The 18526-nt window shown below is 38.7% G+C and overlaps 1 protein-coding gene and 1 pseudogene across 1 annotated transcript; both read right to left on the reverse strand.

Annotated features, from left to right (window-relative positions):
• Positions 1 to 2990: 2990 nt before the first annotated feature.
• Positions 2991 to 6488, reverse strand: LOC114157166 (immunoglobulin kappa light chain-like). The gene is made up of 5 exons (XM_028038011.1): positions 6435 to 6488; positions 5651 to 6349; positions 5444 to 5569; positions 4184 to 4227; positions 2991 to 3922 (listed from the first exon to the last, which is right to left on the reverse strand). Coding segments are annotated over exons 1-5 (990 nt in total). The 5' UTR covers positions 6436 to 6488; the 3' UTR covers positions 2991 to 3802.
• A 1505-nt stretch (positions 6489 to 7993) lies between these two features.
• Positions 7994 to 17198, reverse strand: LOC114157846 (uncharacterized; annotated as a pseudogene).
• Positions 17199 to 18526: the final 1328 nt, after the last annotated feature.

The following is an 18526-nucleotide window of genomic DNA, read 5'->3' on the forward strand; positions in this document are numbered from 1 at the left end:
CGGACCAAAGCTTCGCCTCCCACCGCTGAATCTTTCACAACAACTGTAACACACTTCACAAACTTGAGCAGGACTGAAAGGCTGCTGGCGCAGAGGTATGTCCCTGTGTCTGAAGAGTGTAAATTGGAAATGTTTAACCGACTCTTCCCTACTTCAGTTTCCAGACTGAATCGTGGGTCGTCTTTCAACCTCCCGTAAAAAGTACTTTCTTTCTCTAATTTGTAACTCATGGAGATCAGCTGCGGTTTCTGACCCAGGGATTGCTTGTACCAGAAATAACTGGCCTCTTCTTCGTCAAAAGAACATTGTAGAGTCACGTTGCCACCAACATCAGCCAATACAAAGCCTGTCTTGTGATCCACAAATGTCTCCAAATCATTCATCTCGGCTAAAATAAAGGAGAAAGTCATATTTAAATGTTAAAACGGTCACCAGATATAAAGTGGTTTAATAGCTAATGCGTTACTTACCCTTGTTCCATAAGAAAACACATGAGAGACAGACAAGAGCCTCTGAAAGAGTCATCCTGCATTGAATGAAAAGCACTTTGTCACCCCGCTGAGTGGCTACAAATGGAACATGGTCTCATTATCACAGCCACATACAGTAGCAGTGTGAAAACCCAAGTACCTGAAGTTCAAAAAGGATCCTCCCATTTCAATTTTCAAATGCAGAAAAGAAAAACGAAAGAGAAATGACCGGTTTGGTCAGGTGGACGAAAAAAAAGTTTAGTTCTGCGCAGCTTTAGGTGAGAGAATTAATATTTTTCTATTGATTTTTAAAACTATATTTTTTTTAACTTTTAACAAAACTGAATTTGAGTTGAATCTGAGCACAGCTATTTTGTAAACTTATAAGCTTTAGCAATAAACTGTTTCTAACTAGGGAACCATCTTCATAGATGTAAATGTCACACCTTACTTTACTTAAGTCCATCCAACAAACAAAAAACAAACAAACACATCAGACCTGGGTAGACAGGGCGCCTGAGGCTGCAGCCCTTTTGTTAGATGAGAACGACAACATTAACGATCATATCTCACAATGGATTAGACGCAACTAAGCTGCAGTGTTGTTGGTGCAATGCACGTTCATTGGAGCATTTCAGAAACCGCTCAGCTGGTGTTATTTTCTTGGACAGCCATTGGTTGAAGTTTAAATCCCCTCAAAAGCCTCCAGTGAGCAACAGCTGATGTGAAATGTAAGAGGAGAATCAGCAAATTGGTAGAAGATGATAGAGAGGCAACAGAAGGTCAAGTAACAACTTGCTGCAACCAAAGTATATAGCATCGTCTTTAAATGCACAGCGCACATATAAACTCAGATGGGACACAGCAACAGAAAACCACTGATGTCAGCTAAGGAAAGGAAACAGGCAGAATTACACACAGACTTAACAACATCTGGACAAGAAAAGCGTTTACAGTCTTGGTTTTTGCAGTGACATTCAGACAGAAGGCTCAGAAATATGGATCCATCATGCTTTGTGTCAAAGGTTAGGGCTGGTGATGTAGCGTACGACCCTTGAACTACATGGGAAGTACATGGGCTTCACATGATCCTTTGATTCCCCCCAGATTGGTGTTAAATACTCACGTCAACTACTATTTCACAACATAACGAACCACAATTTAAAGCAAAATTCATAATTGGTAATAAAAAGTTACCAATACATTCTCAAGTGGTCATGTCTGCAGGTTAATTCATATTTTCTTATTTCCATGCCCCTAGATCAAGTTTTTTTTTCAACGGAATGAACCATTAAGCGTTTTATACCGAAATTAATAAATTCATGCAAAATAAAATTTTTATCAATAAATTACCAAAATATTTTCATAGGGTCATATCTACAAGTGGAATAACATCAAGCTGGTGTCAAGTTCAAAAAATTATTCATTTAAAAAATATATACATATATAGGATATACAAAACATCCATTATTCAGAAAATGATCAAAATATTCTCAGATATGTCTTGAGAATGATTTTAGCTTTGCTTTGAGAAAATGTTTGATCCAGGCACATGGAGGTAAAATAATGTGATTCCACATGAAGACACGACGCTGAAAATATTTTGGTCATTTTTGGAGGAATTTTTGATTTTTTTAATGTAACCAACAAAATAAAATTAGTCAAACTTTATCATAAAATTCCCCAAAGCCTAATGGCTTTTGTACAAAAAAATGTGACCGTTTTACCACGTTAGCATTGTTAGCGCTACTGACATGTATTCAGAAACGTGTTTAAATCCAGAATCAAACAAAAAGAAAATCTCAAAATGACACAGTTGACCTTCATTTTATTCAAAAACTGCTCAAATTCCTTAACCATAACCTAATTCTTTTCTCTTTTTCAAAATAAAATATATTGTACTTATATTACTTAGCATGTGTTATGCTGAGTGATATAAGCCTCCTTGTGTTACTTTATCAAACACAAGGGGGCGCTCAAATCCAGCTGATGTGTGTTGTGGTTAGGATCGATCTGAACACTGTCAAACGTATGAAGTAAAAATCTTCATAAATAGCAAAAGTAAGTTGTCATACACCTTGATTATTATTTTTTCCATCCATCCCAGTTTAGGTTTGATGTCGGGTTTAATGGATCTTCAGTAAGTCCTTTGTTTTTTAATCAAACTGTAACCATCACATAGGCAGCTTTACGTTTTAACTAATAACATGTGATATTTGCTCTGATGTACAAAACCACAAAGTCCTTTATTTCTGTTATTCTGGGTACAAAGTAAACGAGAAGCTGCACCTGACGGCACCAAAGCAAAGATTTCCTGCCTTGAACCACAAAGACAGAAGAAAAAAAAAAGGCTCATAAATATGCATATCCGTTTCACATAAACCATATTGAGATCCAATCTACAAAGACTAGACCGCACAGGAAGTTGAAGAGATTCTTCAGCTCAGTACACGATCCATTTCTCTGTATAGCAAATGTATAAAATGTTCAAAAAAAATCTTCTACTTAGGTGTTTTTTTGATTCTTAGGACCAGGAAGTGATCAAACCTGAGGTTGGCTGGTAAAACTGAAAATGTAGCCAAACACAACAAAGTCCCCTAACTCAGCTTTACCAAAAGGATTGTTTTTTTCTTTTTTTATTGTAAAAAATTGTCTTTTGCATTTACTCAGATCATCTTTGTCCGACTGAAATAAAAAATTAAAAATCCAGCAACAACAGGAAGTATGTAAGGGGTTATAGACCTTTTTCATCGTTCTACATCAGTGTTACAAATAAACAGTAGCCTGAAAAAACTTTAGAAATGTTGAACAGCTTCTATAATGTTTCTTTATTACATGTTGTCACTTAACTCAGTTTCTATCAAAAACTAGTTTTCGCTCAGGTTTGAGTTTCTTGTATTTTTAGTCAGAGTCACACTTTGAATCTGCAAGGCATCAAACGACTGCAGAGACTTCCTGCCAGAGACCACGAATAGCACGGGGGGGGTCCAACATGCGCGGCCTGTGAAGAGTTGCCGACCTCACCGGTCGCTTCAGCACATATTGACTTGCTCTACATCCATAGATAATGTCAGTGGTTTTGTTTTTACTGTAAAATGTTCCCTGAGCCACCTCTGCAGTCTTCGAGGTCGCCCAGGTTGTTGCACGCTCTCTTCCTGAAACCTCCCAACACTGAGACCAGTTGGTTTTCTTCTTCTTTATTCAACACACATTGATCAGAAACATGGAGAGGATTTGCTTGATACTGTAGAGGATGTCGGATTTCATTTATTTATTCTTTTTTTTTTTTTTTTTCAAAATGAAGGAATGCCACATGTTCGCCACGTCCGGCTCTACTGCTTTAGAGTAGAGTATGTACACACATCGCTGGCTTCACTCTGCCTCCTTGAGCTGATGACGTTCTTCTTCTCGCTGACCGTAGCGTAGTGGAGGTCACCTGCCTCCGCAGAATCCTACTTGTAAGAAAAGAGGAGTTTTCAGAACATATCTTGTGACAAATTGCACAAAGCTTTGTAAAGGAACGTCTTTTTGTTTTATTTTTTCATGACGGTTGTTGAGAACCTTCCCCACCATCAAGGCAATTTTGTAAACGACGATTTTTATTTAAGAAATTTAACAACTAAGAAGAGATTATTGTACACTGCATACTAGATATATGTCACATTTGTTGTCTGTTGTTTGACTTTGCTTGTAGTTGTAGATGAAATACTCACTTGGGCTTTTGGAGCTGAAGCAGCTGAAGATCTCTCTGGAGGATCTGTTTAAGTGAAACAAAAGGGGGAGGTGTTTTATTGTTCTTGTTTTTATTTTAAACACTTTATCTAGCAGGTAAAATGCTTCTATAAACGTACGTCAAGAGGACCAAAACTAATGAACCGGTTATTTTAAAAAAAATTTTATTCTCATCTTCTCAATGCGGTTTACTGCATCAGATTAAACATTTCCCCTTGCAGCTCAGGGAGGATTAAAAAAGATTATTTCTACTTTCTGAATGTCTGGATGATGAGAGATCAGTTTTAGGAGAATTTTTTTGTTTCTTTTTGTTTCACTGTGTTGTGATGTTGTGTGACATCATGGCAAGATTTAAATAAAAAATAAAATCACAATCAGGTGAATCAAATAGGTTCTATACAAATCTGATTGATTGATTGATTGATTGAATTTACAGATGCCACAGAGTGTCATGCTCATCTGTTCAGACAGGTATGAACACCATGGCGATGTCCAGTTACTATTTTGTGTCTTGGTGTACCAAAACCCGTCTACGTACAAAAGCAAAATGCCTCGTGAAGACGCCAACTTTAGGTCAGAGGAGAGTTTTATATTTTGCGGTGGAAAGAGTTCTGCACGGTCCTGGGCTGGAAGGCCGCTCAGGGAGGAAGAAGCCGTTTCACTCAAGAGGCAACATTAAAATACCAGTTCGCAGTTCAGATCCACTGTTTAAATCATGTTTTGTTGTCTAATGAAACCGTCATTTAAGTACTTGAGCAAAATGACCATTGCAAATCTATTGGTAAGATTTAAAGGATTAAATAGTTGCTTTGGCAGCAATTAGGTCCTCTTAAAAAAAAGGAAGAAACCATGACAAGAAAACATAGAGAAGACATGAATGGTTTGTTATAAGTGCAAAAGCGCTGAATGATGGGAATGGAGCACCTGTTAACCAGCCATTGTCAGTTATTAATGGGCATAAAATGTATTCAATCTTACAGTCGACTCAGAACTGTTGGTAGGTAAATGAGTGATTAAACATGAGCAACCAGCATTGTGGTCTCTGGTTTTTTTGCTAAATAGTGGAATTCCATAACATAACTGATTATATAAAAAGAACAGATTATTATTATTATTATTATTATTATTATTTAAGGTCAATCAAGTCTACTTGTTAGCTCAATAATAATAACAGTTCCCTGTCTTCTGCCCACATCACTTTGGTCTAACACGTATCATAAGTTACAAAGTATGTGACACACCTTCACGATTGCATTTCTTCATCTTGTACAGTTTGTGGGATGTGTACGCCAACAGACCCATCAGAACAACGACGAAGGCCAAAGTTCCTGTCAACAAGTACAGCAGGACAGGAGAATCCAGGTGTTCTGTAAGGAGACAGAGGTTAGGAGATCTCACAACCGCCTCAACTCATCGCGCAAAGTTGTGTTTGCTAAACGATCTACTACCCTTGTAGTCCAGCTTGGTCCCGTTTCCAAACAGGATGTATCCGCAGGCGGTGACCGCGCAGTAGTAGGTCCCAGCGTGAGACACGTTCAGGTTCTCCAGTGGCAGGTTGTACACACAGGTGTGACTTTGACTGTTTGGATTAATCTCACACTGGTTTCTCCTTTCCCCTTGCGCATAAAGGATTCTTGGATTAGATTCATCAGAGTTTTTTAGCCAATAAACTCTGTGTTCTCCATCGCCGATCCCAGTGTGCACAGTACAGTTCAGCACAGCAGAATCTCCTGTATGAATGGTTTCGAGTTCTGACTGGTAGACTGACGTCTGGAGGTTTAATGCTAAGTCCTTTACCTGGACAGTGATGCCCTCCAAGAAGTCGAACTGGAACGAGTGGCCACTTACACAGTAGTAAACGGCCGAGTCTGACATCTGGACATTTGAGATCTTCAAGTTGTTTTTGCCGACGCCTGTATCCTGTTGAAACCGTGGATCGTTGTTAAACGGACTTTTCATAGAGCCGTTCCTAGCATGTTTCAAGAATTCCGACATCAGCTGTGGTTTCCGTCCCGGACTTTGTTTGTACCAGTAAACGCCTATTGCAGAATTTTCCTGATAGGAGCATTTCAAAGTCACGTCCCGGCCAACATTGACGGCTTCAAAACCTAAACCTGACGATGACGGTGCCAGACCTGCAGCAAACACTGGAAAGGAAACATTTAAGAATAGTAAGTGTTTCTGATGAGCAGAAACGCATCAGAGTCTAACAGAAAACGTTGCACAACTTACTCAGGTTCCCCAAAAGCAGACATGTCGCATAGCCAGCACACACTGGAAGATCCATTTTCTTTAAGGGGTTTTGCTTCACTGATAAGATCTTTTTGGTTGCTCCACTTTCAAGAGACAAGACTGTGTACGATTGGCCCAGCATAAATGTCAGAACACTCACATGTTCTGTGTCTGTAGTTAATATTCATGCTAAAAACATTTAGTGTCCAGAACAAGTCGTAGTATTTTTAGTTTTGAATTTGCAAACCCTGTAGAAATTTGGTAAAGTTGTTTGGAACCTAAAGCTGTGAATGATGTCTAAATAATTTTTAATGTATTTGGATTTTCTAAACTGACTTTGGAAGAGGGAACTTAAAGAGACGAATGAGATTGGATGTCAGCGCTAACAGGCTATTGAAAGAGACGGTGTCGTCGCCCCGCTTGTCTTCCTGACCTCAGTGGTACGCCACATTTTTCTACAAGTTTTTCTCATCACTTACAGACAGATCACGTGTGGATAAACAACTCAAGTCTACACCCATAAACATTCTGAAAATAAACTTTGACTGGGCCACTCAAACATGAATTTACTTTGACTAAAAATAATTCCATTAAAGGTCTGGACCATTGTTCTGCTGGAACGCTAACATATGCCTCATGTTGAGCCTTTCGTTTCACCATTTCCTACATTTAGTCAGTCTTCTCTTGACCTTTGACCAACTTCCTTCTTCCTACTGGAGAAAAGCTTCCTGAAATCATGATGCTTCATGTGCTTTTGGGTGATTGGGCAATGTCAGTTTTCCACTCAAAGGTTTTTGGGGTGATAGTGGCTCAGGAGGTTACTCTAGGAGTTTGTCCTGTAATTGGAGAGTTTTTTTTTCATTTCAGTTGTGGTGTGTTTGGACGCTTCACCTCCCTTCTTTGGTACCAGTAGCACCGTTTGTATGGCAGCTGTGGCAACAATGTAGCTCAGCAGCATCATTGCATGAATGACTGAATAAAACATTCTGGAGTCCTCTGGACTGGAGAAAGTACCAAACAAGTAGAGGCCACTTACATGTTATGCTATTTTTGATATTGGCAAAAGATTCAGTTTTTGTCATATTTGCTGTCTTTCTACGTGAGTTTGAAGCAAAGTGCAACCAGAAATGATTTTTCCTATCAATTAGGAATAACTGAGCTAACTTCACTGTTTCTCAAAGGCCAGACTCATTTACCTAACTTGTACAGCAGGTCCTTTAACATCACACTTAAACAGGTCACTGTGGTTGGAGGCTTTATGCTAATCTTCTTGTGCTTTAGCTCAGCAAGAGCTTGTTTCCATCACTGGAAACTTACCTGACTGTAGGTCACACCGCCTTTACCACAGAGGTAAATACATGTACAGTAAGCTATTATTATGAAGATATTTTTAGGACACCGCTGCAGTTCTGCTGTGTCTGTATTTTGGTGAGGTTTAGAGATCCTGAAGCATGTTGCTGATTCACTCAGAACATAACCTAAGAGTGGGGGAAAAAAAGACAAACAATCTTCAGTTTCATCAGGATTTATTGTCATTTCTCAGATGTTTTTTTGGACTCTTATTTCTTTTTCCGCTTTACACTGGAGTACACACAGAGGCCGACCAGTTCATCTTCTTGATTGTGACATTCATCGCCTCTCTTGAGATTCAGAGCAGCGTAATGGAGATCGTCAACGTCTCCTCTCTGTACGTGATGGATGAATATAAGGTGGAAACAAAGAACTAAAACGCAAACAAAAACAGCTCAGATTAAAACTCAGCTGACAAATACAGTCCCTAACACAAGATTTTGTACAATTTTTCACATTTGTAGTCTGTTTTTTTGTTGTTGTTGCTGTTTTGAGGAAAGTCTAATCAGTATCAATAGGAAAACCAGAAAACAATGCATATCGCAATTCAATTGAACATTTGAAATTGTTGAAAAATGGTGAATCTTACATTTTAATTTGGAAAATTCAAAGCACACCCGAGCCAAGCTGCTCAGTGATTCAGCTTTCATCATTTTAAGTTTATGTTTGCTGAGAGAGGGACGCTATTTGTTAGTGCATAACAAATAATCAAGTTTTCAAGTTTAAGTTAAAAATTTCTTCTGAGCGATTGAGTAAATTTTACTGTTACGTATTAGAGTAGTTTAGCATAGTGAACAAAGGCAGAAAGCTGTTTTGGTTTTTCGGGCGGCGGGTTGTTTTTGGAATTGTACGCAACTTTATTTAACAAATTTTGCTCTTAGATTTGACTAACATGAACTAGAGATCGGGTTTGGACCACTGAACATGAAGTTGGAGAACCCAATAAATAAATAAATCTCTCAAATAAAATATCTATTATTACTAACTTGGAACAAAACATATTTTTAGATATGAAGCAAAAATATTTCAGAGCCTTTTTGTTCTTCTTAATTTGTCACACACATAACAGTTGTTTTCCTGTTGGCTAAAATGGGTCAGAGGCGCAGAGGGCCACCACCCCGTGGTAACAGGACTGCTGCTTGTTCCACTGCGCTTGAGGTTTTACTAACGTACATTTAGGTCAGTTCTGTCCAGATATGTAGTCTGTGGATTTCTGTAATGCTGAACAATGGAAACAAACTGTCATAAGATGACTAAATTAGAACAGAAAAGGTAGCGGCATAATTAGCTGGAATACAAGGAGATGCACAGGAAAGAAGGTAAAATTTGTGGCCCAAAAACTCCTACTGTAGGAGCTGCAGCGGTGATGCAAAGTCATCTTTTTTAGTTTATTCTGCCACTAGAGACATGACTACTGCGTTGGTTTCTAATACAAAACTCAAATCACAGGTCGTGACAAGAACCGATGGCCCAGATGTGTTATTGAAAGCAGGAACAAGCTACAACCGCACAGACATCCTGTCAGGACGGAGGAGCGGCGGGGCTTTAACTGAGCCACTGGGGCTGAGGTCGCTGCTAGCAGGCAGGGCCAGAGCGAGAACTGCTCCTTTTCTGTTTGTTTGTTTGTTGCTGTTGTATTTTTAAGTCTGTTAAACTTGCTATGTTAGTCACCAACCGGAGATTAACGCCACTTTATTACCAAGAGACCAATTGGCTCAAATTTGATCACTGTAGTCAGCGTTGATTACAAACCAACGCTGATTAGTCGTTTTGTAATCGGTGAGGACAAAACAACAATGTCCTCACCGATTACCAGCTTTATTGTAAAAGGCTTTTGTTTTAATGCAGTCACTGCACTGATACAGCGACAGTCCTCAGGCAAACAGAGCAGAGAAACTGTGATATGTTGCGGCTGAACTTCAAAAACTTCAACAGAGAACTTTTTATGTCAGCCAACCGCAGCACATACTAGAACTTCCCTCTGTAGGTTCATGTTCTACATTTTGAACAGAGACGATCACCGGATGAGCTCCAGCTGAATTCTTAAAATCTTCAGCTTCACCTCTATTCAGATTTCTTTTTTTTGTAAATGAGCTAATTTTGCCCTCTAGCATCTCAACCACACCGCTCTTACAATGTGTGTTAACTTCTAAGGCAGTTCAGGAATGACTTTGCTGCTCTCTGCTGGCTGACTTCCTAACTGCATATTTGAATAGACTTAGACTTAGACTGACTTTGTTGTCATTTTGCATGCACAGGGTGTATACAGAACGAAATTTTGTTGCATACGGCTCAGGACAATGTTTTGAGCTTCCAATGTTGTGAGGTTACTCCAGAATAAAATAAAATACAGTATAAAATATGAATATAAATATAAAATATAAAGTGCAGGACTGACAGTAAAAAGGAGGTTACTTAGCTCTGTACATGTGCAAGGTATAAAGTGGAGACCAGATTTTAAGTGCAGTCCAGTTAAGAGTTCAGCAGTCTGATGGCAAGTGGGAAAAAGCTGTTTCGGAACCTGGTGGACCTGCACCGGATGCTGCAGAACCTCTTTCCAGAGGGCAGCAGGGAGAACAGTCCATGGTGGGGGTGTGAGGGGTCACTGACGATGTTTCGGCCTCAGGACACGCAGCGCTGGGATGAAATGTCCTGAATGGAGGCAATTGTTTGCAATATCTCAATCAAATACTCAAAAAATGTCACTTTACCAACATGACTCAAATACTTTTATCTGTAAAGTCACTATAGCAACCTTCACTTCATCACAAGTCTCAGGCTTGTTTTAGGAATAAACTCTTGGTGGAGTTCATGATGTTGAGATTATCACAAAAAATCCCAAAATCTCCTGAAACATAACCAAGAAAATATCAATTTATTTTATAAATATGAATATCACTTCACTTTGAGGTTAAGCATAAGAAAGAATAAAGATCACAGAAAATCTGGCTGTTGATTGTGATTAGTTCATTTTCAGCTTCACTTTGTCTGATTTTTTTTTTTTGCAGTCAGTGAACACACCCTGCTAAAGTGTCATCAAGTCTTACAGACAATAGTCTGGAATCTGCTAATGAGGAAAGAAAAAAAATAATATTTAAAAAAGAGAGACAGACAAACCGAGGTGATTTAATAGAGAGTATTAAGAACATACAACAGAAAAGTTGTTCTCTTTTAACATTTTGAATGCTCTTTTAGTTTTTAAACATTAATATTTACCTCATGTTTTGCATGCAACAGCAGCGAAACATGAGCTTGCTAGCTTGGTGGAGGTGCTATCCTGTTAAAGAAATATGCTGAACTTTGACCCTCTGTGGTCTGCTGAGTAACAGGCAAGAGACAGCATGTCTGTGTGGTTCCTTCTGATTGAGCAAAAGGTAAATGTAACACCACAGTTGATAGTAACTGATACTTTTTCACACAAAAAACAAATCCTTTTTTTTAAAGTTCTAATATATTCATTCAACTTTATTTGGTCAGGAACAAAACATCATCAACAACACATATAAACACGCTGTGCATAGGCCTTGTAGGCACCAGCTAACTTGTGGCCCCTGCTTTGACTTTTTTTTTTAGTAAAATAGCAGCGTAAACAAGAGATTTTAGATATTAATAAAGATGCTATAGATTGACAAATGAGGCTGGAGCAAGAGGTCACACTTACATGAAGAACAGAGTACAGATGAATAAATTGCAGCACCGTTTTTGGTTTTGCCGAACAGCTCACGTCTGCAATTTGTGACTCTAGAGCTGCAAATCGCTCTCTGGATGTTCCACAGTGGCTCTCAAAACTCTTTCTGAAGATGGAAAAGGAACCAACCAATGTTTTTAAATATGCATATGAAAAGAAATGCAGGTTTTACCAGTTTTCTGGGGGGGGAGGAGATTTTCTAGGGAAAATTGCATTGAATTTCCATAGTAAAAAGACACTAAAAGTACCAGTACTACTGTTTTTATAATGTTATGCCTAATGTTAAGATCCAGTAAAAAATATTATATCCATCTTCCATTTTTTAAATAAAGTTTTATTGTCTAAAAACAAAAATGAAAGTTGTGATTCTATAAAAATGACAAGAAAAAATTACTTTTGGTAGATATTCATCAAAAATTACAAGTTGGGTTTTTCCAAAAGGTTACGCAACGTTGGCAGTTCTGGGCAAGTTTAAAAAAAAAATCATCAAAAAGAAGAACATAAGTTGCCTACTAAATATCAACTGGTTGTACTTTCTGAATGACTTATTTTTCTTCTGGAATATCGACAAACAATAAATGTCAGGATGATGTTCAAGATCAGAGACGCAGCCAGGGATGCAGCCCCTCCATGCATCAACGCAGGGTCAAGCTGTTTCTCTGAGAAAAAATATAGAACACGTTTGCAGATTTGGGGAGGAAAAAAAGCAACAAACTTCAAACTGACCTCCCACATATAGTCTTGTTCCTGGCCCGAATAGAATCCGTCCACATGAAGCCACAGCGCAGTGGTACGTCCCGGCATCAGACACGGTCACATTCCTCCTTGGTAAGCTGTACACACAGCTGAGGACAGCAGGACTGTCCTCTGAGCTCCTCGCACACGGGCCGCCGCTCCGTGTCGTTGTGAACAGCGTTCCCAAACCGGATCCCTCCGAGTTCTTCCTGAACCAGTAAACGTTGTGGTCCAGTCAGCATGGTGCAGTTCAGAGTCACAGAGCCTCCTGGTTGGGCAGAGACAGAGTCCGGCTGGTGGAGGAAAGTCTTGTAGCTGGATTCTAAGACGAGATGTTCTAAGGATATCAATACAAACGGTGAAAATGAGTGCACAAAGCTTCTAGAAAGCATCATACTTTTTAGCAATAAAAATGTTCCGTTGTCAAACTTGGTGATGGAGATGCTGGTGTAGCCGCAGTAGTACAGAGCAGAATCAGAGTCTCGGACATCGGAGATCTTCAGATCATAGAGCCCTTCCTCGGTGTGAACTGAAAATCGTTTATTGTCCTTAAACTGCTTGTGGAAGGTGTCAGAGCTGGCATGATGTTTGTAAAAAGTGGAAATGATCTGCAGCGATTCTCCTGGCACCTGCTTGTACCAGTTCAGATGGGAGGCACTGGAGGTGTAGAAACAACGCAGAGTCACATTGTCTCCGAAGTCAGCGTAGAGCAGGTTCCCGTCTGAAACGCAGATGAAGATCGGAGAGTCAAAGTCCACAGAATGGTTTACGGGTACCTGAAAGTGTTGCCGTATTGAGAAGCTACCGTCACGATGCAGGAAGTGTGGGAGTGGAGTGACTTACAGGCTTTACAGAGAAGAACCAGGAGTACATAAAACCTCAGCATCCTTCACTCTTCACTGCTTGGACTCTTCCAGTGTAATAGTGACTTCAGTAAACGGGTCGAGGACTAGAATTTACATGTTCAGCGGAAATGACCTCTACTTACTCTGACAATGGAAACAGTGTGGGCACAAAAGGAAGTGAAAAGCTCTGATTTTACTATTTATCAACTTTATTCTCCTTTTTTCATTTAAAGCGGGGGTATGTAACTCTTATTGCAATATGTTTTTTTTACACATTTGTTAAAGCTGTCACCAAGTCATGACAGTATAATACGAGACACATAATCTGTGAAAAAAATAAATAAAAAATCAATCTCCTCCCTGAGCTGCTATGGTCGTCTGAAGAAATGCAGCGCTCCTGGTCAAAAACAACCAATCAGAGCCCTGGAAGAGGGTCTTAGTGCTGTCAATCAATCTTGTGTATGTGCTGCTCAATGTGCTAAAGCCAGAGAAACAACTTATTGTTACAAAACAACTTTTATCCGCCGTCATCGGTGGCTATGCTAACCAGCCTTGGCATTATTTACAAGAGGTTCCACTGACAGGAAGAAGCCATAGCAGAGAACATGTGAGGGAGGAAGTGAGCAGTGTGTACACGAGATGATTGACAGCGCTAAGACCCTCCTCTTGGCTCTAATTGGTTGTTTCCAGTTAGTACTGGGAGAAGGAGGAGGACCTGGTTTGGCTTGGCTTCCCTGGTAAAATGATAAAAATAACACATCCTTCTGTTTTTGCCGTTTTTCAGACTTTTTGACTCAGATCATTCAACAAAATTTAAGTATTTAACAAACATTACTTGAATAAATAAAAAAAAATGCAGCCTTAAATGAAATCACTTATTAAGGGAAAAAGCTATCTAAACCCAACTAGCCCCAGGTGAAAAAGTTATTGATCCCAAATCTAACTTACCGAACGCTGACGGTCAAAGTGGAACAAAGTGTAAAACGTCTGGTCCACCCTTCACTGCAGAATTACTTCAGCCACATTTAATGATGTATTTAAGGTATCTTCACACTCTTAATCTGATTTAATCTGGATTTTGAGTAGGCTACACCAAAACCTGTGGCTTACAGCTGCAGGACATCATAATGTTGAAAGGCGAGAGAGAAATCACCTTAAAGTAAAGAGAGCAGCCTGAAGGAAAGGTTTCTCAAAAGGAAATGGAGAAACAGATAACTGAAACCTGTGTCACAGACATTCAGTGGGTGGGAGAAATGTGTGAAATAGGCACAACACATTTGATACTGTTAAACTTTAATGTAGAAGAAAAGCAGATAAAAGCTCACGGCGTCTTAAAAATGATAACAAAGCTACAGAAATGATTTACAAACAACATGAAAGTTGTCTATTGGTATTTTGCAATGTCAATGTAACCAACAGATACATTCAAGCTTAAATGTTGATGAAAGAAATAACAAAAACAAAAATTGATAGACTCAGAATTCATAGAATTATAAGCACATTTACTGAAATGATCAAAGTGTTTATAACAATTTTCATTATATTATCATGTTGCGTTCAGAAAAGGTTCAAGCTCATTGGTGTATCTGAGCATTACAGCATGTTGTGATGATGGTACCTTTCAGTGCAAAGCTGTTAAAGGGTTGATAAGGGAGCGACGTTGTGATGACTTCCTGAAGGCGGAGTTTCAGAAAGAACAGGAGTTTTTAAAGAGACAGAGGCCCAATTTCAAGGCGTTACATTAAGAAGCAAGATTTTGTTTAAGTCATTTGATAAACATAGCATTTTATGTAAAACATAGTCTTCTATAAAACGTAGATTTTATGGCATTACTTCATTATGCCATAACATTGAACACAAAGAAATGAACTTATCTGGCAAGTCCTTACGGATCTAATTGAAAAACAATCAATTAATAAAAACTGTTACTCTAGTTCTATGTCAATTTTAAACACGCGTGTTGAAATCAGTTACATTCTGTATTTTTCTTTTCATGTTTCAACTTGTATTTTGTTGATTTCTATTTCTAATTGGTGACGGACTCGTCATGAGAGTAGAAAGCATCCTTCAATAATTAAAACTCGCTCTACAGATTCTCTATCAGATCTAAGTTGTGATTCTGGCTGGGTCACTTCAAGATGTGCAGATGTTAAATCTAGTCAGAACAAAATCTATAAAGGCTTCAAGTAATTCTGCACTTGACTGTATTTTTATTTATTTTTTCAGTTCCATCCTACTACTAAACCCTGTGGTAAACACATTCACTCCAGATGGGATCCTTTCTCCTGTGGGGTCTATCGCGCAGTGCAAAAAAGGCAGCATCATATGCCTTTTGTGCAGTGTAAGCATCCTGGAAAGCAAAAGGTTTGTTAAAATTTTACACACAGAAAAAAATACAGTAACTGTTATGTTATGTGTATGATATTAAATAGAAAAGGACTGATGAAAAAAAATCGCTCACCTTCACATCTGGCTTATGGGATGGCTCTTTTACAGACTCTGCAGGTAAACGCAGACGTTTATTTAGTTTTTTGTATATTTATTTACATTTTATACGGAAGAGGATTAGCGCCACAAAAAGAAAAACTCTGACTTTAGTCTTGGGAGAAGAAAGTCAAAATTCTGAAATTAAAGTCAGAATTTTAGGGAAAAAAGCCAGAATTCTTTTTCTCTGTGACCCTAATCCTAAACATATATGTTCAAATGTGTTTTATTAGCAAAGATAAGGTGACAAAGTACAAAAAGCAGTTTGCAAATTAATTACCTCTAGAAGCCATTACAGCCATGTCAACAACTGATATCGAGAGTTTCTCATAACTGGCAATAAGTCATTTGCATCACTGTGGAGGAATTTTTATCCATTAATTTATTAAGAACTACATGAATATGTTTTCGTTGGAGGATTTTCAAGCAAGAGCATCAAATTAAGTTCAGTGAAATCAGAATTTGGAGAATACACTTTGGATTTGGATTTAATCTTTGTTCAATGTTGAAACAAGTTTCATAATCTCAAGAAAATAAATGTGGGGGAAGAAAGAAAAGTCTAAAGAAATATATAATGACTCAAATTTTGATTTTTACTACATTGCATGTATAGGTATGTGGATTTAAAGCTGTTAAGGTTTTTAAAAAATCTGTTACTTGAATGTTTGAAGCTCCTTTTCTTATGTATCACACACAGCGAGAGAGTCAGTGAAACACTCAGGAGGGAGGTGAAAGAAAAGGCTCCGGCCCATAAATTAGTCTCCAAGTTGTTGGTATCTGCAGAAACACAGCAACATAAACTTTCTGTTTAAGTTAAAATGGGTCATTTTTGTTTTGTTTTGCATTGCAGTTGCTCACCTTTTAAGTCCAGCTTTGTTCCTTTTCCGAACAGAATGTGTCCACACGAGGCAACCGCACAGTAGTAGGTTCCAGCATGAGAGGCGTCCAGTTTGCTAATCGGCAGCTTGTACACACAGCTGTGTGTCCGTGCGCTGGATGTGTTCTTGCACAGCTTGTTCTCACCCCCTTTGCTGTGAATGAGTCCTGGTTCAGAGTATTCAGAGTTTTTAAACCAGTAAACGCTGTGCTCCCCGCCACAGGTCCCAGTTTGTACCGTACAGTTCAGGGTCACAGAGCCTCCGGGCCGGAGGGTCTCCGATGCTGACTGATCAACTGAAGTTTGCAGCTTGGAACCTGTTTGTTCTACATACACCATTGTGCCTTCAGCAAAATCCAGCCTGTATAGGTAGCTACTTGCACAGAAGTAAACTGCAGAGTCTGAAATCTTCAGATCTCTTATCTTCAAGTGATTCTTGCCTTTAGTGGTCTCCAGCTCAAAGCGCGGATTGTTTCTGAATTCATTGTGGAAAGTGGCGTTCGTCTCGTACTTGTAATAGGAGGAGACCAGGCTTGGGTTCTGTCCCAGATTTTGCCTGTACCAGTAGAACCGTGTGTCCACAATGTTTTCATAGAAGCATTGCAGAGTCAGGCTGTCTCCCGCTTTAGCGAACACGAAATGTTTGTCTTGGCGAACAGATAAAATTTTGGGGGTCTTTGTCCGAGCTGTGGCAAAAACAAAAAAAAAAAAAACCTGACATGATAAACATATGACAACTTGGTACAGCGCACCGAAATGTGGAACTTGTGCATAGACTCACCCATTGTCGCCAAGAACCAGAACATCAGATAGACAACAAAGCGTTTGCATATCATGGCGTTTAGATTGCTGTTCTGATTGAGAAGAACCTCGACCCATTTTTCAGTTTTCATAAATAAGGATGTACAGTGTTTGATTGGCCAAGCAGAGGTGACGCAACGTCCGGTACTTCAGAAACTTGGTCACATGTCCACAGTCAGCTTCAGAGCCACATTCTTTCTCTCATCCTACTCAAACAATGGCCCTGTGTAAGTGCTAGTTATATTGTGTATATACGCTACAGTGAACAGAAAACAGTTAAAGTTTTCATGTTATTTATTCCAATTATAACTATGAACTTTCGTAGATTTTATTGGGATTTAATATCGCAAACACAAGGTGCATCACACTTCTGAAATGGAGGGAAAACAACATAATTTTTCCAGACTTCAACAAATACAAATATGAAAAGATTACTGAGTCTTTGTAACTACCTCCCAGTCCTCTAAATGAAAACCTTGCCATATCAAATATGTACCGCTTTACCCTAATATCTGCCATAATACATCGTCAAACCCTTCAAACACCTTCTGGACTATTTCTGATAATATGTAATATGGGTAAAGGTAAAGTTTAAAACAACCCAATTCAAACTACTTCACTGGAAATGGTATTACATTGGGCAAGCAGATATAACGCAATGCCTCATATTTAAAAATAAATCTACTCTCCTCTCTGGGAATTGTGGGTCTTAAGCAACACGTCCATCACATGGTGCATCTCCAAGAAACAGCCAAAGGATGTAACAGGGTTAAAAAAAATACATCTTCTTTTATTTTTTTAATTTGACTGAAACCTTTAGGATTGTGATCAACTTACTTTTAAATTTTACATAACTATTATTATTATGTGTATCAGTGTTTTAGATCAAATAAAGTACAAACCGAAAAAAATACATTATGTGCTGCTCACTTCTTTAAAAGGAAGTTAAAATCTACTGTCACTCATAAGGAATACTCCGTTGTGTTTGGGATTTGAGGGTGCACTCTTATTACCATGGTTACTCAGATTGATGGAAAAGAAACAAAAAGTCCAGTTTTGCGTCTTTGTATAGTAATTGTTGAGTTCAAAGCATTCAGAACAGCCATAAAAGAAAAACGGAAAAAGGAGCCCAAATGTGACTTCCAATAATTTATTTGACTGAAAACTGACACTTAGATTGATGACAGAACATTAACTGAAGATAGAAGGAAAGGCAACTACTGGAAAGACTTATCAGTTATTTACATTGTGTAAAAGTTTGTCAAAATTACTGATGAATGATTGAAAGACAATAAAGTATCCGAAAGCAAGG

This window comes from Xiphophorus couchianus, chromosome 14 (assembly GCF_001444195.1).
Source record: "Xiphophorus couchianus chromosome 14, X_couchianus-1.0, whole genome shotgun sequence".
NCBI lineage: Eukaryota > Metazoa > Chordata > Actinopteri > Cyprinodontiformes > Poeciliidae > Xiphophorus > Xiphophorus couchianus.